Here is a 25135-nt window from a genome sequence, read left to right as displayed (position 1 = left end):
GCCACAGCTGATGGCCATTTGATCGCAGTCGATGGCCATTTACTACCTGAGCCAGCACCTTTCTATGTGAGGCCGAGAGCCTGGAAACTGCTTTTTGGGGCTCTGTCCCCACATACCCTCTCCCCTCTACTGACTATTCTCAATACCGCATTCATAGTGATCTTACCACACTTCTACTCAGTTCCCTCCAGTGGTTCCCCAGCACACTCAGAATAAATGTCAAAGTCCCTGCCTAATCAGACCTTCCCTGCTAACCCTCTCATGTCAACACCTTCCATCTGCCACTGCCTAGTAACTGCTCCAACCCTGAAGCTTCCATTACTCACCATGCCAAGACAAGATTTGCCTAGAATGTCTGTGATGTTTTCTCCTCTATTCACAACAAAGTTTGCTCCATCGCTTCGTTCTGTCCTTCTTCAAATACCACTTCGTTATCAGTGAAGCCTTCCAAATGTGGCCTTACTCAACTTAACATGTTTCTGTAATAGTCATCAACATCTCACACGCTCTATGTTTGCGTGCCTCCCCTCACTAGAATGTAAACTCGATGCACTACAGTAAGCGAGGGCTTTATTGTTTGCAGCTGTATCCTCAATGCCTAAAATAGTGAATGGCACACAGGAGACCCTTGTAAACATTTGTGGAATTAATTAATTTCTATTATAAGAGAATGTTTACTGATATCTGCTAAAGTACAAAAATTTCTGCAATGAGGTTCACCGTAAAAGAAAAAAGAAAAAGAAAAAACCATCTGCTTCAATGCAAAAGGTTCCTAGGCCAGCCCCTCCTACTCCTTACAGCCTTTCTGTGCAGTCACATTCTCATGTTTGCAATGGGCCTTTCCCTATGTTTGTCCAAAAAAATTACTCGTATCACGCAGGGAATATTTCAACAATACCAAAATATTTTTCTGAGAACATACTGACAAAATTATAGTGGAATCTGGGGAAAATATTATTTTTCCACATTTTTTCAAACATCTCCATTTGTTATATATATGGGGAAACTACACATCTCTAATGTTACGTAAATTCAATCAGCATTAAAAATATACATGTTTGCATTTAGCCAAAATATTAGAATTAGTCATGATTCTGCTACAAATAAAAATTTTGTGTATAACTTTGCAAGTAACAAAGCGGCATTCAATCTGATAAAGAACTTGTACCCAGAATATATAAACAGCTCTCAGTACCCAAGGAAAAAACACCTAATTTTTCAAAATGCTAAATGCAATGTGGTAGCCTGTATACTGTCTTGAACAGAAAAAAAAAAGAACAAAAAAACACAAACACATTAATGGAGTAACTGGTAAGATGAAAATAAAGCCTCTAGTTTAGAAAACAGTATTATTCCAATATTAATTTCTTAGTTTGGACAAATATGCCATGGTTATGCAAGTGACAGGTATACAAAAAAATTGCACACTATATGACTCTATGTATATGACATTCTGGAAAAGGCAAAATGATGGGAATAGAAATTGTATCAATGGTTGCCAGAGGTAGGGCTAATAGGAGGGGACTGACTACAAAAAGGGACAAGGGAACTTTCCAGAGTGATGAAAATGTCTTTATTTTGATTGTGGTAATGGTTACATGGCTGTATATGTGTTAAAACTCATAGATTTTTACACTTAAAAAGGTTAAAGCTTACAATACATACATTACATGACTTCTGAATAAGTTGCATCCATCTTAATTGCAATTGGATTTTTTCTGTAATTCCTAACACAGTACTGGTAGTTGTGCAAACTTCCACTACAATAATTATTAAATTTAGAAATTCAAGCACCCTTTGGCCCAAAAGAAATTTACCAGATCACATATATAAGGAATAGCTATTGTAGCACTACGAATATTCTGCAATGGTTAAAATACACACACACACACACACACACACACACACACACCATAAGGGAACTCTTCATATACTAGAAAGACCTCCAAATTATATTTTATGTTAAGGGAAGGTATGTAGATATAATTTTGAGGGTGGGGTATTTTCTATGGGTCTATGTATGGATTTCTAAAAAATTTTTGGAAGACTAAACAAGCAACTAAAATCACCCACTATCACTAGGGGATTGGGAATTAGGCAATCCCAATTGGGGGATGTGGAACAGAATTCGAAGAAGTAAGACTCTCCACTGTATACTTTTTTATACTTTTTGATGTGTGAACCATGCAAAAAAGAAAAACTAAGTAAATAATATTTAAAACACTAAATTTAAAAATATAGAGTTTAAGTCCAAATTATGAACATTTTTGGAACACTGAAAACAGTCCAGAGACAGAAAACATTATCATGTACACTTACAATGCAAGTTAACTTTCAATTACCAGAAGAAAATGAGCAATCCACGTAGGAGACTATGTACTTAACCTTTCTCTATGACCTCAGTACCCCACAAAAATAGAAGAAAATAAGGAGTATAAGAGATAGAAAACAAAGAATGTTTTGGAAGGAAAGGTATAATCTTTTTAAAGAAGGCATAAATGAGAAAGCTCAGATTAAAAAAAAAAAAACCCAAGAACTTGCTACACCTTTAAAAACCCTCTAGCTTTCTGTCCTGGAGAGCTGTGCTCTTCTATCACCAAAGTGAGAATAGTATTTTCAATGTCTTATAAGGGCCAAAGAGAAACAAATAGGACTTTTTGCCACAGACACAAAGTGATATATGTCCTCTGCAACTGAACAACTCAAAGACATCATTTAAACACAGATACATACTCGGCACAACCAGAGCATCTGAATGCATTATTTTAGAATTTCAGAAGCACTTTAGACTCCTTAAGATCTTTCATTCCAAAATCTAGCAACCTGCCTTTTATTCTGTAATTGAGACTATGAAATACCATCATAAAATGGTGTCAGAGCTAGATAAGTTCAGATAAATAGTATTTCTGTGCAAGATATAGGCATATTTGAACTCTTAGCATATCTGAATAAATGTTTCTGAATTCTGGTCAAAGTCTAGTCCAAATAGCCCCTTTCTGAACAGTGTGGCCAAACAACAAAATTCACTTACAAGCTAAGACATCATCATGGCAACAGTTACAAAAGCAGAATTGTCAGGAATATTTCACCCTCTAACCTGCTCATTTCAAAGACTAGAACCCATTCAAATCTGGTCCCTGGGAGCAATCGCCCAAACCTTTCCCCTGGCTTTTTCAGTCAGTATTGAAAACCAAGGTTCTCTGCTACGTTCCTACACAGAAAGGCTAAATATTAAACTAACTCCATGTTGAAGCTTCATAAACAATGGAAATAAAAGGTATGACAATTCTGTGTTCCCAACAAACCGGCAGATGCCTGGTCGTGCTATGACTGAGAAAAAATGGTTACTTTCCCAAAAACAAAACAGCTTGAAAGGCATGAAGCTTAAAGCAAGCCCACTCCAAAAACCAAATTCTAACTGAGCTTATCACTTGTGTTCCTCCTCAACTGACAAAAAAACTGTACTAGTGTAGTTGATTATCAAAAAAACAAAAACCAACAAAAAAACCCCACAAAACAAAACAAAGAACCAAAAACCATAGCAGCTAATCAGAAGATATCAGAAGATACCAAGATAATACATTTACATCCTTAACACACTGCATGGTGACAAAATTAGCAATTAACAAATATTGGATGCCATTAAAACCATAATGTGATACTCTATATTACTTTCAGATAAACTTGGAGATTAAGACAGGCTATTATAAAAGGTATAATTAAAATAACAATAACTTTTATTGAGAGTGATCTATTTACTAAGAACCTGGATCTAAAAGCAGACCTTTCAGCCCCACTTTACTCACTCTAATTGTTTTCAATTTTTAAATAAAATTAGACTTAAGACCTGAAGCTTATCTCTAAAGTGTGAGACATTTTGAACGAAGAAAAACATCCTAAGCAAATCAGAACTTCATTTTGTAAAAGTCCTTATTAACAACAACACAGACATTTATTTATACCCTATCTTATTGTACAGGGAGTACAGCAGAGTGGAAAAAAATATGGACTTTAAATCAAACAGTTATGTGTCCTTACGCAAATTACTTAATTTCTCTGTATCTCAGTTTCACGACTTGTGAATTGAACACAGAAACTCCTGCTTAATTGGGTTAATGGAAAAACTAAAAAAGATATATATATATATATGAAAACACCGAGTTGACTTTCTGGCACATAATAGACACAATAAAGGTCCATTACTTTTCCGTATCTTTCCTCAGCTGTTCTTTCTGAGTTATGTTCTCCCTGAATATAAAAGGAACAAACAACACAACTCAAGGCATTGTAGGTTATACTGGCAGGCAACCGGAAACAGCTAATGTGGCACTTTCAAAAGGGTTGCGTTATAAAAGTTAACTCTTATTTAAGGATGACTAGAGGCATAAAATAAAGATTCACGTACTGTTGCCCCTTGCAATGGGGAACACTATTATGAAATTCAAATTCTTTAAAAACAGTCATGAGAGTTCTATTCCACATTCTTATTCCTATTACCACTCTTGTGAAAGTTTCTGGCGATATGTCTAAGTTCACCAGCATCCAAATTAAATACAGAATAATGACAGACTTTGGTAATCAAAAAAAGAAAGCTATCCATCCATTGCGTATAATTACAAATTTTTTATTCTAAAAACACAGATTCCGATAAACACTTAGAATAGAACATATATACATATATATGTATATATGACACATACGGAAAGACTGCCACTTTTGAGCACTTTTGAAAGTGAAGAACTTTGGGTTCAGCTGTTTTATTTAATCTAAAGTGATCAAAACTATTTAAGATACACTGGTGTAGATGAGTTTTTACACAATGGTTCTCTGAAACCTGAAAATGCTTTCACGAAGAAAAGCTCTACAAAACTCAACATGAAGCCTATGCTTCTAAAATGACACAGATAAGTATTAACGTGGACAACCAAATAAAGGACTAATTTGAAAACATGGTTTTACTGCCTTACACACACCAAAAGGAGACAAACTTCTGTAAGTGCTACTAGCCAAATATTAAAAGTAGCTTAGTCTATTTATTATCTTTGCAAATGACTCACGATTTCCACTGGCACAGACACTTGAGATTTGTCAATGATAGTCTATGCCTTACATTAGCGTTGAGTTTTCCATTTGTGCAGTACTGTCTCATATATTATGCTCATTTTAGCCTTACAATCACTCTGAAAAACAGGTAAGGCAGGCAGTGTGCCCTGTTTTACAGACCAGAAAAATAAGGCCCCAAAAAGTGCCAAGGTCACACCGAGAGACAGTAAGCGGTGTAACACAAGTCCCTCTCCTCCAGGTACTTTTCCTCATTAGGCTGTACAAGAGATTGAATATAGAGTTTAAAACATCGTTGATCTAACTTGACCTTTTCACTGCAGTAATTAATTTCAAGTTTGTTCCCCAAAATGTGTCAAAAATCCACAGAGAAGAATTACAGTATTTATATTTCTAAGTAAATACAGTTTAAGGTGCTCTGTTTTATTAAAATAAATGATTAAAGTATGAAAATTTCCTATTGTTATTTATTCTTGAAAAACACAAAAATATAGAAAAACGTACATCTGCTCTCCTAAACTTCCTTTCTGGAACACTGAGCTCGTGGGGTAAAGTCGAATGCTGCAGTCAGCAGCGTGGAAATATCATTCAAGCGAAAATGTTAAGAAAGGTTGCAAGGTAGATGTACAAAACACAAAGTTCAGAATCCAGTGAAAGCAAATGTATACATACCCAAACATAATCCAAGGCAACCAACTGAAATCCACTGCTTGGGAATTCATAATGCCATGCCTAGAATTCAGGTTTTTACTTTTGACTTGCATCTGTGAATGACACAAGTCATGGTGACTAAGTAAAATTTGAATCAGTATCGCCTAACTAGGCAATTCCAAGAATCAGTTTTGGCTCAGTCTCAAAATAATCACAAGGCTAAATTATGTTACACTCAAATAAAAATTTTAAAGATGAGTTAAACTTTAAAACTGTACCAGAGTCGGTTGTACCCCATCAGTATTGCTTACTGAATTACTATGAAAAGTCTGACACACACTTCAGACATTAAGATATTTGGGGACTGTCAACACAAACGTCAATAAGATAGTTTCACCTTCAAGGACTCCTGCAGTTTAAAATAGGAGATAAGATGTATACACCTAATAATTATGAACTAACTGCCAAAGGACAAATGCCTTAAAGAGATACGCAAGCTAAAAAAACAGCAAAAATCACATAAAGAAATATTCAACCTTCAGCCCAAGTGACCAGAAAAAGCTTCATGAAGGAGGGATCATTTAAGTTAGTCCTTAAAAACTGACCAGGATAGATAGGTGTGAGGGACGGAGGTCAGCGTTAAAGGAAGAGCTACTAGCATGGGTAAAAGGGAGGAAATCAAAAGCTTCATTTATGGGACATTGATAAAGACCTGAGAATGACCGCAGTTAGAATGGAAAGAACTAAGAAGAAAAATGAACTGTTTTCTTTCCTGAACTCCAAGGTTAGCCTTTTGAAAAAATCAATTCAAACACAAGAGCAGTTTACCAGTAAGATAATGCAAGATTATTGTTCTTTGTGGTTACAAGTATCATTCTTGACAATTATCATCCACAAGAATGGGGTCCACTAGACAAAGAGGAATGAGGCCTTAGGTTTTTTCCCTCTAAAATACCATCCTAAGTAAAAGGTCCACAACAGTATTTCTCTTCTTGTACCTTTGGTCTTATAATCAACTGAGAAAAGTAAAAATGAAGGGAAATGGAAATTAGGACCTAGCCTAAAAGCAGAGGGTGAGGATAAGCATAGGTTCCTGTAAACATTTTAATGTAGTCATTTTCATAATCAGCAGAGGGGAGTGTTTATCCAACACTTTAAGAAGAAAATTCTGAGAATTTCTTATAATCTTTTGAAAGCTATGATAGAGAAGAATTAGGCTTTTTTTTTTTAAAGCCATGTACAAGAGATAGCGTAAATGACATTTTACAGTAAAGGTCATTTAACTTATTCAATATATTTTTTAAAAACCTGGTAAGATATAAAAGGCCATATTTTAAGTTATGAGTGAGATGTCTCCTATTTCTCCTTAAAAAAAAAATTTCACCCAGTTTGATGACAATTACGGGTTGCTTTCCACCAGACTTTGATTTATGGGAGATAGTTTTTTCTTTCTCTTTCCTACATGCTATTTTGTTTCAACCAATTTGAAGGTAAATATTGTTTTCCAAAAAATTGATTCAGTGTTTAATATCTACTCCCTTCCTTGAAAAAAATTTTAAAAATCACAATAGAAATGTACAAAATACTGTATAATATGCTTGAGGTTTTAAATTAGTTTTTGACCATTTCCAGAAGACTACAATGATTATTAACTATTTTCATAAATAACCGACATGACATCTGAAAGTATAAAAATTGATTATCTGCTAAAGATAAGTACCTGAAGGAGAGTAAACACGAAAAATTTCTATTTGAGAGTCAGTTCTGATACTACATACATTGTAACAAGGTCTTCATTAGCATTTTCTACAAAGTTTCACTTGACACTGTTGCAAATTTGGAGTGATTAGTGTCTCTCTCCTAAACCTCTATGTGGGGGCCCCCATCGCTCTCTAACGCCAGCACCGCCTCTAGCTCGCCGAGCTCCAGCGAAGTAAGGAGGTCTCTATACCATGGCTCCTACAAAGCGACTGCCTGCAAATCTACCGGTGGTAAAGCACCCGGGAAGCGACTGGCTACAAAAGCCGCTCGCAAGAGTGCGCCCTCTACTGGAGGGGTGAAGAAACCTCATCGTTACAGGCCTGGTACCGTGGCATTCTATGAAAATTAGACGTTATCCGAAGTCCACTGAACTTCTGATTCGCAAACTTCCCTTCCGGCGTCTGGTGCGAGAAATTGCTCAGGACTTCAAAACAGATCTGCGCTTCCAGAGTGCAGCCATTGGTGCTTTGCAGGAGGCAAGTGAGGCCTATCTGGGTGGGCTTTTTGAAGACACCAACTGTGGGCTACCCAGGCCAAACGTGTAACAATTATGCCGAAAGACATCCAGCTAGCACGTCGCACATGGGGAGAACGTGCTTAAGAATCCAATATGATAGGAAACAATTCATTCTTTAAAAAAAAAAAAAAATTCTCTTCTTCCTGTTATTGGTAGTTCTGAATGTTAATTTTTTTTTTAATGGGGTTAAAAGGTACCTAAGTATATGATTACAAGTGGAAAAATAGGGGACAGAAATCAGGTATTGGCAGTTTTTCCACTTTCATTTGTGTGTGAATTTTTAATATAAATGCAGGAACAAAGCATTAATGCAAGTCAAAAGTTTCAGTGAACAAGTTTCAGCAGATCAACTTTATAACAATTATAAATAAACCTGTTAAATTTTTCTGGACGATGCCAGCATTTGGATTTTTTTTAAAAACAAGTAAATTTCTTGTTGATAGCAACTAAAGGGTGTTTGTAGCATTTTTATCATACAGTAGATTCCATCCATGCGCTATACTTTTCTAACTGAGTTGTCCTACATGCAAGTACATGTTTTTAATGTTCTCTGTCTTCTGTGCTGTTCCTGTAAGTTTGCTATTAAAATACATTAAACTTAAAAAATTAAAAAATTAAAAAAGAAAATAAACCTCTATGAGGGCAAATGATCTCGTTTAAGTTATTTCACTTCTAACCCCCGAAATCCCATTGGAATAGTCTCTTTTCTTTACACACATTGATATAATTACCATAGATGTACAAGTTTCAATATGTTAAGTAATCATTTAAGTTATCTTTGTGGTTGCCAGGAAGTGACAGCTACTGAAGACAAGTCCTTAGCACACTAAAAAGAGAAAAGATAAACTCATGCAAGTTTCTGTTTGGATGGAAGATAGAGAAAGGTAAATAACCTAATTAAAAAGTAAACAGTTTTATCTCTGAATCCAGTTTCAAGGTGTAGATAATATGCCTACAATCATTTTAAATCAAATAGCAGTAAACAATTCTTGATCGCAAACTAAATGGAAATTGAGGGTTTTTTAGTACAACACAGGCTGATTAATTGAGCAGAGCACCCAGCAATATACCCGGTATTGGGCTTAGTATATCGGATAGGCTTACAGACTCATAGTTTTGTTTTGTTTTTTAACAATGAAAGCCTAATTCAGGAAGAAAAATTTATTAAAACTTCTCATCTAACTCTACATGTCTTGAAAACGCAGAAAAGACCACAGAAACTGTTTCAAGAAAAGTCAGACTAGAACACTGAAAACAATAACCTAGATTTAAAATTAAAAAAAAAAAGAAAAAGTCCTTCCTGGGACCAAAACTGTATGACATAGAAAAACCGTATTATATGAACATTAACACATCAAGTATGATAAATAACACACATTATACCCAGTGCCTTTCAGATGTCTTATAAACATTTATGTTAACAATGCTATTACAGAGTAAAATTTCTTTTCTCCTTACAGAGTGTATTTGTAAAGATCACCAAGAGATATTATATTAGAATGACTAATTAGTAGTCCTTGTTTGCCTATACCTAGGAAGAAAAATAATTGAGACTGACAAAAGTGCTTTGGTTTTGCTCTTTTTAAATAACAGTGAAACTAGGCAGGGGTGAGTCCCCTCCTGTTCATTTCTTTTTGCCTAAAGATACCTGTTCAGCAAAAACACTACAGGCTTGCAATTACAGAAGACTTATTAGATCTTTGAGCCCTAAAATCAGTTGAAAGTTCTCATTGAGAGAGCCCAAGAGACAACCAGAAAAGAAGACTTTGTGTTTAATGCCTCCCAAAAAAGAGAGTAAAATCATAAGAACACATATCCTGGATCTGCTTTCAAACTCCCCTTCAGTTTTCCTAACAAAGCAAGTTTCCTCATGTATTTTATCCTCCCAGTCTAGAGCCAGTGGAAACTTACTGTAAGACATTCTTAACATAATTCTCCTAAAATACAAAAATGGTCACGTATCCTGCTCTCACACAATAACTGAGTACTCAGAATAGTCTCAAAAAAGAAAATACTACACAGTCATTAATTTTAGGTATAGTCCTGAGCCATTGCTGGTCCCTCTTCCTCCCGAGTTTGTCTGTTTCAATTCCAACTGATGCAGATCTGTTTCGCAACCCATCTCTTGTGGAATTGCTAGTCCACTGTACCCAGCCTAATGGAAGGATATGCCTCAAGCATTCTAAAAGCCTCCAGAACCTTCCCATTCATCCTAATACTACTACTCAGTTATTTCTCTTCAAGTACTATCCTGACTTTCACTGCCTCGATTCAAAAGCTCCCACCGCACGTCAAATAAACTAGAAATTCTTAACCTGGCGTGATTAAACTTTTCAAGCTTGTACGCCAACCAGAAGGCAGTGAAACACACATTTGTGTCATCACTGGGGCAGTCAGCAATATATTTCTTGTAGAACATATGCAACATATTAAGGAATTCACACTTTCGGTGTAATAGAAGAGAAATACCTAATTAAACATTCCATCAGAAAAGCTGAAACTGTCTTGCTAAGATCAGCGAGTAAATTTACCCCATCAAGCAACTTCTAAATATTCACTTTGAATGTTTCCCAAGCTTGTAAAGTTATGACTGGCAAAATTAAGGATTAAAATTATTTATTTATTTATTTATTTGTTTGTTTGTTTATTTATTTACAAAGGTATTTAAGAAGTAGAACACAAAGCTCATGGATTAATAGAACTGAAAAATCGGTATTTTCATTTCCTATATTACTGAATACATCAACTTAATTCGCTAACAATGCAGTTTATTTCTTAGGTAATGAATTTGTTTCCTGTGGAACCAAAAAAACAAAACAAAGCAAAACTTCCATCAAGTTATCTGGCCTCAAAATAAACAAGGATTAAAAACACGTGACATGTGCCAAAAAAATTAATTTACAATAGGGGGGATTCTTCCCTAAAAAGCTCCTAAAGTTTTCATTTGTAAATTTTCTACTAATAGAGTATGGAATAGCAGCTGTAACATTCCTAATTGTAATCTCTCAAAGAGTTCAAGCAACTTCTGACATTCACTAAAAATGATTTTATACACATATAAAACCTGAGCTGGAATAATACTAAGTGAGAAAGAAAAACAACGGTCAGGTGATTTAATGTTCTGATCAATTTGATATTCAGTTCCCACGCCATCTTCTTAGAAGTTTTCTAAACCATAGAGGAAGCCATTCAAGAAAGGTAACTATTTAATCAAATCTCTTCAGAACTATTTTAAAAACAGCTCCAAAATGGCTCTGCAGTTATATTACTGAGAAAGCACACACACTGAAATTTAAGGACTATCATTAGAAATAAAGAGAAATGTTTGCTCATGATATTGCTATAATATTACTAGGCCCAGCCCCTCAAATTTATAAAATATGCTTTCATAGCAAAGTTGGGTCACTCCACACCCTATCAAATATTAGAAAGGAACTCTCCACCTCTCTGAGGTGTAACTGATAACAGAACTAAATAATCTCCCCACTCTGACACTCTTCCAAAGGTATTTGCATTTTTACAGAAATGAGAGTCCGAGGAAAGAACAAACGTTTTCAAAAAAGAGCCATACAGTAAATGTTTTAGGCTTTGCAGGCCATGTCTCTCTGTCAATACTCAACTCAGCCTCTGTAGTGTGAAAACAGCCACAGACAATATGTAAAGAATGAGCTTGGCTGTCTTCCAATAAAACTTTATACACCAAAACAGGCTGTGGGTCAAATTTGGTATGCTCACCTCTACCTAGGTAGGGGATTAAACTTTCCACAGTTTGCTGATTCTGTCTCTGTGAAATGGAGAAATTCACTTAACTACTCTTGGTACTTATTTCCTCTACTCGTGAATCCAAGCTACATCAGGGATTTTCAACGTTTTTCAGTGGTGAATCTCCTTTTTCTGAAGTGTGGAGGCCAAGCTAGATGTCCAGGCGTCCCCAAAGGCCGCTGAGAAGACTCCCGGGCCAACGACAGGCCTGTGAGACAACGAAAACCACTGGCCAGCTGATCTCAAAGATTCCACTCAATACCAAGAAACAATATTGCCACATCCGCTTTCCTCAATGTCACGTCAGGCATCATCAGAAGGTGAGGAAAACATTCTGTGGATTCGGGCCTTTCAGATACTCCAGAAAACACACTATCTCCCCTTCCATGAAGAGCAGTTATATGTCAAAACGTAAAAAATTTAAAAAGGTGAAAAGTAGAGGACAAGGAAGTGAAAGTTAAATGCTACTTTATGTATTTAATTAAGATGTGTTGTCTTAAAAAATTCTGTTAAAAATTGTTACCTTGAATAAGTTTTATTACAGCTTACTTTTTCCTAAATAATATATGTAATCAATCAGTTAAGTAAGATTACGATGGAGCATATTTAACTTATTTCTTAAGTAAGATTACGATGGAGCATATTTAATCTATTTCTGACGCGACCCCTTAAAAAGTTAACATATTTGCATGTAAATCATTTTACAATTAAAAAACAGTCATAGCTATTAAAGTGGGTCAAGGCTAGGACCTCTACTTAGTAACAGTTCATCAGCAAATTAGTTCTCGACTCTAGAATTGAATTCAATTTTATAATTTAGTTTAATTTAAATGATGTTCCTGAAGATAGCCAAAAATTTCAAAGTAATGAAAAATCTGCAAACAGAATAAAAGTGTCACAGCAGCCCAGAGAAGAATTTATACACTCTGTTAAATGCCAGGGAAAGTATCATGGAAATGACCATTCAAAAATGTAAGCACCAAGTGATTAAACTTACAGGAGACAACTGCGTGATACACAATAAAAATAACTTTGTTCTTCAAAGTTATATGTTTTTATAAAGGAGGTCCTATGTGCTACAGAAACTGAACCAAAAATGACTGCTCCTTTTCAGCTTTTATTCAATTTGCTCTTAATATAGAAGGATATAATTACTTTTGTCTCTGTATCGCCAACTCCCAAGAAAGAAAGATCAAGTCATTAAACAGTATTTTTAGCTCTGATTCTGTGCTAAAGGGTGTCCTAACTTGAGACTCCAAACCCGGGCATATATTATACTACCTCCCAACCAAAACAAATAACTTATGAAAACGTAAAATTTTTTTTAAATGACAAATACCCGTAACTTTTCCCAATAACATTTCTAGCCATTAGCTTCTGATAGCAAATTGTTTACCTGATCCCACTACACATTAAGAGCAGTTTGTATCTATAAATCTTGAATGCTATCATAAAAAGCCCATAACTAAACACAACAATTGCTCTAAGGCAGGACAGAGTACATACTGAAAGTTTTAGTAGCAAAGCTAGTCTTGTATAATATTCAATATGAAACCATTTTTCTTAAAGACATAAGTTTATGATATAAGTAGTAATTCAACAAATTACAGAAAACTGTATTTAAACAACTATCTTTTATTAATATTGTATATATAAATGCATGTTTACTTATGAAAAGTGATGATTCAGCTTTGGGGAGGAATGACAAATTGAAACTTAAAAATCCCAGAAAAATGACAAAGTATTCCCACAAGTAGAAATATGAGAACATACAAATGGAACACACTAAAAAAAATGAAATAAAATTTCTGGAATTTTAAAAATAGAGTAAATTTGAAACAAAGGAATTAATTTAGAAAATATAAGCCTGTACTTTATTTTACATCAATATTTCAATTGTTACCATTTATAAATAATTATATATAAAAGTTACATTCAGTGTTTCATTTATATTTATATATAATGCTCACCCACTGGTATTTTCATCTCTATTTTCAAATAAGAGAATGCAATTCAGAAAATCAATAATCATACACCTAATAAGTGAACCAAGAAGCTGAATATATCTATATGATTCTGTAACTGTAGCTACAGTAATATCGCTCTATAATCCAGTAAGACTTTCAAAGAGGTCTCCTGAGAATCACAGCAAAAACTTATTACAATCATCAATTTTCTATGCAAAGTAAATTGGACACATACTATCAGCTAACAGTGCTCATTAATCTTAATCCCGTTCTTTCCTGCCTTTCTGTAAGAGAGAGGCTTAAAAGCAAAATACTCAAATTCCCAGCCTCCTTTGCAACTATGTGACACAGCTCTGACCAATGACAAGTACCGAAGGAGGGCTTTCCTTCAAAATAAAAGCCAAGCTCTTACCAAGAAAAGGATGTTCAACATTCTTCTTTCCTGGTTGGTGGTGCAGCCACCATCTTGTGACTTTGAAAATTAAAATCACTTGCTAAGTAGGAAACTGAGCCAGTTTCCTTAATGACATCCTTGAGCATGTAACCCCAACCCTGCACTGTCTTCTTTTAAATTTCTTATTGGGCGAGAAAAATAAGCCCATAGTTTAGCCTGTGTTTGTGCAGTTTTTGGTAACCTGCAGACTAATGGGCAATCCTAATACTACATGTGCTATGAATCAAGTCTATCAAATCAAATGATGTGACAGATAACTTTGGTGAATTAGTCATAAGATACACTAATGATGAAAAAATTACCTAAGGGAAAAAGATCAAAGAGCAAATGAATAGCAACTATTAATAGTAATAGCAATATTAATAACAAATAATAGTATGAATATACTATATGAAACATAATAATAATAACAAATATTCATTAAATATTCCATGCCAGAGACTGTTAAAGAACTTGAACATACATAAACGTATTTAATCATCATCGCCACATGAGGTTGATTAATGTTACCATACCCACCCGTGGTAAAATTTTCATCAATCCTTGACAAAAACAGACTAATATGGTAAAAACAAAGTTAAATTTATTTATTGAGATCATGACCTTTCTATTTTTATGATATTAAAATGTCCTTTCTCTTATGAAATGAGAACAGTGGACAGCAAGTTTACATTCATTTCAACACGCTTTCCTGGCAAAATAAATAGGTGACAAATCAATATCTGTGCCCAGTGTTTTATGAAATTTTAACAGTTCACGAACTCCAAAAGCCAGAGGCCCACTAACGTTAAGGAACCTGCCCAGGACCACAAAGCAGTTTGACACCAAAGCCCAGGATCATATAACCAAACATTAGGTTATATGAAGGATACACCAAATAAACTCAAAACAACTATTCTGTGAATACAATTAAAGATATAAATGTATGACTACAAAGGAAAACCACCATCCCAGTAACATATAAAGTGGGAACAAGGAGTTGTAAAGTAAAATGATTTCACCACGTTTCCTCCCACAGAGCTTTCCCTGTGTGATGTAGATTTAAACCATACCAGAGAAAGGGGAATCAAGACAGGAATTCCCACCCATTCCAATTTAAGTCTCAGGTGATCAGATTTGGAGGTTCACACTTGGGAATACAGAACTTTTGGGTCTCTGCATACACTGTTTCTATAAGAAGTACGTGGTATCCCACATCCAAGGAGCAGAGCAGGTGAGCAGATAACGTTCTGCCCCTAGAACTTGCTCCTCCATTTCTGCCAGCTCTACAAAAGTAGGGGGATCATACATGAATAAAGATTAGAAACAAAAGTGAAACGTAGGCAAATTCTTCCTTCCCTCAATTCCTGGCGTTTTATGCCACTGCATTTCAATTTTTTAAACTCATGAATTTTTAAAACTCATCTCTAGTTGTTTGGAAATGTATGTTTGATCAAGCAGTTTCTTAACAGCTAAAAAATGTAACTTAGCCTAATATTTCTAACAATTTGACCAAGCATTTTCTAATAAATTTGAGTGTGCTTAAAAGAAAACGGAGTTTGCAAGACTGCATAATATAAGGGTTATGCAGAGGAAGAATTCAGAAAATTATTGTCTTGAAGAATTCAAACAGTTACTTATATAGAGAATAGGATAAATACTAAATAGGTTTAGTCTACACTTTTTTATTTTATAAAATTTCAGTTATTTCAAAGCCTGGCCAATTCTTTTCTTTTTCACTTGTTTCCTCAAATGCAATTTGTCACTGAAGACATCAAGCAGAAAAATTTTTTTTCTTAAAATATAGAAAACAGTTTATATCTTTATAATGGAAAATAGTAAATACTTCCCAGCTTATAGATTATTTGTAGTTATCTCAAAGGTTAGGTCCCATATTTTTTAATTCAATCTTCCAGCACCCATTTCAGTACATAAAAATAGGACATAGAAATACACCAATGTTCTATACTAGTATACCTCTTGTTTATCCAAGACTTTATTATTTTTGGTCTTTATTTTACACACATTATTATTATAGAATGTTCTCATCATTGTCACTATCTAAATCCATCTCACCTTGACACTCCAAATGCGCACGGGCGCGCGCGCACACACACACACACACACTCCCCAGATATTACCAGCATTTCAGGAACATAAGCCTAAACCACTCAGTGACAACAGTAGAAATTCATTTTAGCCAAAAGGTAATGAGCCTTACTTATGCTGAGTGCAAAAAGCTAATCCTTAAAGGTCAAATACTGTGTGATTCCATTTATATGACATTCTTGAGATGACAAAATTATAGCAGTGAAGAACAGATTAACTGTTGCCAGCGGTGGGGTGGGGAGTGACCGTGGCCATAAACGGGCAACGAGAGGACTTGCTGAGGCGATGGAATGGTTGTGTGTCTTGACTATCAATGTCAATATCCTGGTGTAAGATATTCGTCATGGGAAAACTGGGTAAAGGGTGCACAGGATTTCTCTGCATTCTTTCTCACAACCTCATCTGAATCTACAAGTATCTCAACCTAAAAGTTTATTTTAAAAAGGTAATAAATTTTAACTCTGGGGTGAATACCCAGAGGAAATCAGATAAACACCCCAGCGCCCCAATCCACTAATGGCTGGGTTAGCTTCTAGGAAAATTACTATCAGGCCTCACCAGAATTCTTCTTTAGGGTCTCTTCTTTTCTTACAAGCTTTTATGTTGGGTAGGAATAAACACGATGAGCTGGAGAAGGCCAGAAAGGTGCTAAGGGCCAGACACTACAGTGAGTGTTGGCTTGTCAATTAAACTACCAACAGTTAACAGGATCAAAATGCAACTTTTTATTTCAATTTATTTAGCTCATATCAAATATTTGAGACATTCTAAATCTCCACAATCTGACTTTCAACTTGTAGGTTGAAAAACTGTATTAAGAGGGAGGAGAATTAGTTCGTTCCAATGACCAAACAAAGTTCCCCTTCAAGTCGCTGACATCAGTCAACAACTCCAAAACACTTTTTACGATTAAAGAACATGACAAGTACAGAAATGGTGGAGCCAAGAGAATTTAAAATGCAACGACTCAACTTTCCACTCCACAAAAACTAAAACCCACACCACCACCACCACCACCACCACCACCACCACCACCACCACTAAAGATACATCTTTTCACAGACTGAAGAAGAAAAGGAAACACCTGAATATAGCAAGAAACACTTAATCATGTAGTTTAGTAAGTAGTGGTCAATTAGCAAGCGAGAACAGTTTGTTTTTTTCCTGAAAAGACAAAAATCCTAAACCAAAATAATACAGCAATCAGCTTATTTTTCTCTCCAAAAAGGCTGACATTATAACCACTGAACATATTTTTACGAACTGTATATATTCGAGCTCTGGCAAAGCTACAAAAGACCGATTATATGGACCATAAATTGCTTCTCCTTTCTAATTTAACAACATTAATTAATCTAAACAAAAAATAGTGTAGGTGAATAGTATAAGTAAAAAAAAAAATCTTAAAATCAAGAAAATTGTATTCAACAACTTGGGCTTTTCCCCTACGACCTAGGAAATGTCCATCACTGCCGCCTGCTGTGCTTCACCTCTATTGGTATAATGTGAGCATACTTTGGTGCAACGAGTACCTGATATAAATGTGCACAAATTCAGCCTGCCTGCCCAGCAGTCTACTTCTGCGTATTTCCAGTCCACTTCCATTGAGTAACTCAGGCTCCCAACCAGCTCAAGCCTGAAAAACAGACATCAGCCTTTAACAGAACTCGAGCTCGTCTCTCTCTCTTCCAAACCACAAGCTTCTGCACTCCAATGGAGTCACTCCCGATCCCCGACTCACTCCCTTGGCTCCCAGCACGCTGAACAAAGGTCCACATATATTTTCTTACAATCGTGTGTGCTGCTTATATGACAGCGGGTCGGTCTGGAATTTCCTTCATGTCTCCTAGTCCACCGGTGGGTGAATTCCTACTCCCCCAAGACTCCATACACACTCACCTAGGAAGCTGAGTGTTGGCAGAGGGCAGCTGTGAAGGCACTAAAGAACCACATCCTACTTACAGCATGCAAGAGATCAGTGAATTCCTTGAGGGATGTATGTCTCATTTCATCTTGGAATTCCCAAGGCTTGGGAAATAACAGGTATTTCAATAAGATGGGCTGCAATAGGAACTATGATTAGACATTGCACTAAATAGTAAATGTACTTTCTTTCACTTTATCCACAAAACAACCTCAGGAAGCTATTATCCTCATTTTACAGATGAGGAAATTGCTACCAAAAATGGGTGAGAAAAACGAATGGCCCATAAAATACAGTTATCAAAGAACTATCACCAGTGTCCACATTTTCATATCTCTTTAGTCTTAGTTACTTCAGGTAATTACAATTTCTTTTCATTGCCTATAAAACTTATAAAATAAGTAACAAAACTATAATAAAAGTAAGTTTTCAAGTGAAACAAGAAGAAGCACAGTTTTCCTGTTTTTAAAAGGTTATTGTATATTTATTTCAGATTTAATTTATATTTGAGAAAAATGCCACTATAACTTTATGTAATATTACTTTATGTGACTTAAATTTCAAATATCACCAAAAGCAGACCTTATTCTGATCACTAAACTCCCCCCACAAAATCCATCCAAATAAAGTTCTCCTCAGGCCAACAGCAAAATTGGTTTTTGAAAAGAAAAAGTCACAGAGAGTTTTCTTAGGAAGCAAAGAAAATCTGATTTCAGGAACTGAGCTTTGAAGTAAGAGTGAACCCTACTCTTCTTATTAAATGACAAGATCATTAATAAAATGATAGTGATCGGCGATCACAGCTGGTGTATTTCCTTATTTTTTTATGTCCTTCCTTGAGAGGAAAAATTGGCAAGTAGGTAATCCCCTTCTTTCTCTTTGTTTTATTTTTTAACTGTTCTGTGAAAGCCCAAGGTCTGTGTTAATCCAATCTCTACATACAGCACAGCAGTTGGAGAGATTTATTTTGAACCTCAGCCAAGATATGCAAAGCTAATTATGGAACTTAATTACTAAATGTTTCAAAGGTTATTTGAAGGCAACTAAGTTTCCACCAACATTGCAAAAGAATGTTAATTTCTTTTACCATAAATTTAAGTCCTCACTTGTTCAAAGTCACATGCTAATACAGTTTGAAATTATTATTTCAGTTTTAAGTGTGTTTTTTTAACCTACAAATTCAAATATCACTCTTATAAAAGCTAAATACTTGTGGCCAAACAGGCATTACTTTGTGACATGCTTTTCAAAATTGCATACAGATCATTTAGTTGTATTTTATGAATAAAAACTACTTAAGCAGCAAATATTTATTACTAGATCCCAAAAATGAGCTAAAATATAATCAAAGTATAAGTTGTCAAATGAAAATATGAGACTGCTCATAAACAGTGATAAAAAGAAACTCAAATGGAAAATTTAACTATAATAGACTCAATTCTTCCACTAGATTTGAAAGTTAAATATTTACCATAGATACTCTTTTGGGCCGATTCTCATAATTTAAAGTTTTTGGGGCTAAAGGTATTTTTCAGCCCTCTCATTATGACTCAAGATGCATTCTATTGAGTGATTTTGCAAAGAATTAAGTCTTGTACTGTTATGAACTCTTAGCTGACAAATTCATGAGTGAGCAACTAAATCAAAAGGTGCAACAGCCCCCCCAAAACAGGTAAGGACAACATAACGTTTTTAACTAGAAGGGGATATGGTGGGGGCGTTTTACACTTAACATTTTAAAAAGTAACTTTTCATAACTAGCTAAAACCACATTAAATGAGATCTTTAAAGGAAAGGAAACAATTCTGCAATAGATGTTCCACCTGAAAAACTAAAAACATGCATTTAAACACTCTACAGAAGCAATTTCAGAGGGTCTGAACTCAACAAGTTAATAAAATGGTTTAGAAAAAGCATTTTATTGTTTAAAGCCTTAGGGGATAAAGCTGTTTGTAATTTATTTACGTGTTTTACTCTCCGAAATTGCTTTGGTGACCAAGCTTCCCATTGAAGTGATTAAAGACATAAACCCAAATAGTTTAATAAAGCAATTACTTAGGAGTCCAGTTTTTCAACAGAGGTACAATGAAAAATATCAATAGAACGTTTAGTGTTCATTATTTTCAAGAGGGTTTATTATTTAGAACACAGTGCTCCATTGACTAGAAGTTAGCCAGGTTTCCAGACACTTAATACTGGACACACATTGGATTAAAGACGGCTGTTTTCCTCCTCTCAGAATATCAGGTGAAATAGCGATAGCCCCTTAAACGTGAATATGCAGGATTTGGCTAAAAATTCAGGTGACAATTTATTTCTCCTTATATTCCTCCTCTCTAATGACATGCCTAAATAAAGTGGGTTCCCATTTTCCAGGTGGGCATGAAAAACTCCCTATTTTTCAAAGTCCCTGTGTTTACATTGGGGTTCTCCCTACACCCAGATTCGCTTCTAGCTAACGTCTTAGGTTACACTTGCAACATTACAATTACTTCTAGGCAAATGATTGACCTAAATACAAAATTATGTCTTCACTGAGTTTGGGAGAGAAACTGGGCTGGTGGAGTTAAAAAGAAACAAACAAAAAAAGAAACTGAATTTTAAAAAAATACGTATTTCTCTATTTTCCAGTATTTTTTTAAAGCATCTTCCTGCAATGAGAATCATACAAATTCCTTTACCGTGTCTATCCTGAGAAACAGAAGGAAGCATGACAGCAAAACTTTCCTTGTTCATATCCTTCTGTTCATGATATCACGCTTATTGAATGTTTGCTTTCTTCTATTACAAAATTCTAACTCTTCAAGCATACGTGAAAAATACAGTACAGAACAACTTCCAGCCCTTATGTTAACAACACATTCTTATATAAAAAGCACCTTCTACCAAAATATTTTCTACTTTTACTTAAGTAAATTTCAAACTTTCAGAAGATTATGTTTGACAAGCCAGGTGAAGATGGAAAACATTCACATTTAAACTTACTTTCTCTTTAAACAATAATAAATAAATATGAGGTTCTGCATTAGTAATAGCCAAGTGAACATCAAAGTTAATCAGGCTGACACTTAAGAATGTACAAAATGTTTGGTAGCTTTCTCTCTGTTTACTTTTTCTATGAAGGTTTGGTGGGGGGGAAACGTACTGTTTTCAGACTATCACTGAAGCTTTCATCATGTGGTGTTAGTAGTAACTGGTCCACTTCTGACTCAGGCCAAGTTCTATGCTGGGTCAGTTTTTACTCTATTCTACACAACTGGCATGGGAACAGGAAAGTTTAACAGTTCATTTATTTGGCACAATCCACACGCTGTCACAGTGAAGGTTTTGTCTCTAGCAGTCCAGTTTGGTGAACTCCTCCCCCATCATAGGTTTCTCGTCATTGCTATTCTAATTAATCAACCAAAGGCACCAACCACTTTGCCCCCCTCTAATTTCCACTAAAGGCCTCTGACATCATTTTCTGACCCGCCTTACTAGGTTCTAATATTCTCAGCATGTGTGATTTCATTGGGCACTTCAAACATTGAAACACTTCACTGAAATTTGCTTTTCCATCACACTGGGACTGGGAACATGCATTTTCAGATGCAGAAGACTGATTCCACGGACAATTTTAAAACAAACACTAGATAAGGAAGGCACAACAGAAGCAGTGCAATGACGCCCAAGGACAAAATCAAAGCAAGAGACTCCTTGTTTTTGATAACTTAATCCTTTAGAATAGGAACTTTCTGGAGACACTGTAAAAAGAATGTTCTTGTAAAATTATCACCTATCTTCCACACGTTTAGTAAATATGTGCAGTCTGCCTATGATGCCCCAGATGTGACGGCTCCATCAAGAAAAATGAAAAATCAAAAAACGGTACCAGGTGCCATTCTTGGGCCTTGTCCAAAGGCAGCCAGTGGAAGATTCTATTTTATGCTGTTCTCACCACCTTGAGTAATAATCATCAGTGGCGGAGGAGAGCATTTGGATTTGAACAGATGGCATCCAACACCTAACAAATGCAGCAACTCTTTCAAGCATTAGATCCTAAATGTCTGATGGTCCCAAGGAGCAGGAGGGCTTATTTGTCTTAAGAGAGTTGACAGCAAGATCTCCTGTAGTCCCCATCCCAACACTTAGGAATATGGGTCATTATCCAATCAGCAACTAAAAGCAGAAAAATCAAACCACCACTTTTATAAAATTTCCCCCTCTCTAGTCCAACTTGGATGACCAAATCCAAGCCCAACAGCAATTCCTCCAGTTAAAGTAAGAGAAAAATAAGCCTGAAGGTAAACGAATGTATTAAGGTTACCAAAGTTATCTAATTTTGACATGGTTGTGCAACACCAAAGGAATCCGCAGGATACCCTTGCCGGGGGTGTATGTGAACATGCCTGCTCTGCACTTATGTCTGCAATTTGAACTGAAAGCTCTAACCTAGCTATTCAACTTTTCCCCCTTTTATTGCAAAGCTGCATCGTTTTTCATAAGTGCAAAATAGTAAACATACAAACATCGTGATGTTTTACTTTAGGAGGCCAATGTCTTTCCCAGAGCCATACAAGTTTCCTCCAATACCTTTTCAAACACTACCGAACTCTAAAGGTAGAAGGGGCCACATGCTTGGGGAGGTAAGGCGCCTGGAGCCAGGATGGCAAAAGTAGCTGATCGAAGGGAGGTGACACCCTCCCCTGGAGATTCAGAGCGTGCGAGGTGCGGCTAGGGAGACGAATTGCTAATCAGAGAATTCACTCCTCCGCTGAGCAAACCCAGGCGAAGGTCAGTAACGGGAAGGGCAGCGAAAAGGCGAATGTCCAGGAGAGGAAAACATAAACCCAGGATGGCCAGGGGAAAAGACTCGGAGATGGGATGCCATTGGAAGTTGGGGGTCCTAATGGGAGAAGTGGGGTGCTAGGGGCGAACTGTATCAGGAGGGGGCTGGGAGGGGGATACAAGGGAGTGCACAGCCTGTGAGGCACAAATCGGGCCACGTCCCGACGGGTCTCACCTGGGAGGTCCTCTCCGCCGGGTTCTTCATCACCGCTTGGCGGAAGCTGTTATCCACGTAGGACGCCATCTCCCCCCGCCGGCCCGGCCGGGGCCGCTCCGCACCCTGGTCGGCCTCCTCCGGGCCCAGCGCAGCCGCTGCCTCAGCCCTGAGCGCTCTGCCCGCCCGCCCGCCCGAGGCTAATAAGCCAAACCGCCGCGGCGGCGGCGGCGGCGGCGCCCGCGGGGGGGTGGGGGGCGGCTCGGCTGGGCCCGGTGGCCCGGAGCGCAGGACAGGCGCGCAGGAGACCGGGTGGGAGATCGAGGCCGCTCGAGGGGCGCCCGCGGCGCGCAGCTCCCGAGACCCGCGGCCGGGAGGGTCGCTGCGGCGCTATCGGCGGCCGGGAACAACCCTTCCTCCTCTTCCTCTTCCTCGCCGCTGGGCCAGACAAGGCTTCCTGGCGCGCCCGGCTCCCTCCGGGCCCTGGCTCGACACGCCTCCTCCGGCTCCACTCGGGGGACAGTGGCGGCTCCTCCTGGCCCCCGCGGGCCTGAGTTATTTTTAGGGAGGTAGGAGCGACAGTGAGGAGGGGGAGGGCTGCGGGCAGGCGGGGCCTCGTCTCCCCTCCCGCGCGGACGGCCGCCCCCTCCTCGCAGGGGCTCGCGCCGCCGCCTGGGGCTCTCCCGGGAGCACTCGGGTCTCGCGCGTCCCCAATCCTCCGGCACTGGGTGCCGCGGCCGCCGTGGGGAAGACTAGCTCAGGTCCGGGCGCTGCGAAGCCCGATCGCCTCGGCCGCCGTCCCCGCCGCTCCCGATCGTCTATTGGGCTCGGCCGTCCCTCCCGACTGCTGCTGCATCCCCTCGGGCCGCCCCGCCGCCGCCGCCGCCGCCACTGTGGCTCCGGTCGCCGCCGTGGGCTCCGCCGCCGTTGCCTGCCCCCATCAGCGCGCCCGGAGCGGAGCTTGCCCGGCGCCGGCGCCGCCGCGGCCAGAGCACCCGGCCGGGGCTGCAGACCTCCGGCCCAGTCGCTCTCGGCAACTTTGTTCCAGGTCTGTGTGGGGCGGGGACGGGGAAGGGGGCCTCGGGCAGCCCGGGTCCGCGCTCCCGGCGGCGGGCGTCCGAGGGCCGAGAGCCGCGATCCGCGCACAGCCCCTCGGAGAGTGTGTTTGGGAAGCGGCGATTCCCCTCCTCTTCCTCCGCCTCTTCCTCCGCCTGCGCCTTCTCCGGCAGCCCAAGCCGCTCCTCAGGGAGGAAGCGGCCTCCGGGGCTTGTTGCTTTGTGCTGCAACCATGGTGAGGAGTGAGTGACAGGGCGGGGGCGAGTCGGCGGGCGCCGCATCATCGGGGGGCGGGGCGGCCCCGTCGCGGCGAGTCCCGCCCCCTGGCGCTCCCGGCGCTGGCCGGTGGGCCGCGCCCTAGCGCGGGAGCCGCACCTTTCGCGGTCACCAGGTGAGCCCGGGGCTCGGGCTGCGAGCGGGTCGCAGTGCCCTTGGATGAGCTGTCCAGAGCCCCGCCTAACCTGGCCCGGTGAGGCGGCGCGAGTCCAGGTGTCTCGGCTCCGTCCTGGGAAATCATTTTGAACCCAAGGGTTGGCCCCTAGCTGCTTCAGAGGCGATAAATCCTCTAGGAATTGATTATGCTCATGTGTAACTTGCTGCAGGGAAAGTGTTTCTCTACTTCCTTTCCTGATCCCTCTGGCACCATCAGACACAAAATTGACCACGAAATTAAGGAGATGGAAGCGTGCTAGTTTCAACATTAGATCCAATACCACCCCAGACATGAAAACAAGCCAGATTTAAAAGGTGATCAGTCGTTAGTGAGACCAGACGACACGTTTTATGACATAATCAGAGACATCGACAGATCTGGCTTTGTGTTAGGCAAAGCAAACGTTCTTATCCAGACCACATACTCGTTCCAAGTCTCACTTGGTGCAGAGAACACTAAAACATAGCCCTTTAAGAGGTT

General features: G+C 38.5%; 1 protein-coding gene across 7 annotated transcripts in view; it reads right to left on the bottom strand.

The window, feature by feature from the left end:
* The window catches only part of RAPGEF2 (Rap guanine nucleotide exchange factor 2), a 210468-nt gene extending 186611 nt beyond the window's left edge, over positions 1–23857 (bottom strand). For 4 of the 7 annotated variants that reach the window (XM_033133900.1, XM_033133896.1, XM_033133895.1 and 1 more), the window contains exon 1: positions 23188–23722. In XM_033133900.1, the coding sequence (XP_032989791.1) occupies positions 23188–23256 (69 nt within the window). In that variant the 5' untranslated portion in view covers positions 23257–23722. Of the gene's footprint in view, positions 1–5733; positions 5753–23187 lie in introns of those variants that run through there. The other 3 variants (XM_033133894.1, XM_033133897.1, XM_033133898.1) reach the window with 3 other exon arrangements.
* Positions 23858–25135: the final 1278 nt, after the last annotated feature.

The sequence above is a fragment of the Rhinolophus ferrumequinum genome, chromosome 18, assembly GCF_004115265.2.
Source record: "Rhinolophus ferrumequinum isolate MPI-CBG mRhiFer1 chromosome 18, mRhiFer1_v1.p, whole genome shotgun sequence".
In the NCBI taxonomy this organism is placed as follows: domain Eukaryota; kingdom Metazoa; phylum Chordata; class Mammalia; order Chiroptera; family Rhinolophidae; genus Rhinolophus; species Rhinolophus ferrumequinum.
This window is presented reverse-complemented; position numbering and strand designations above follow the sequence as displayed.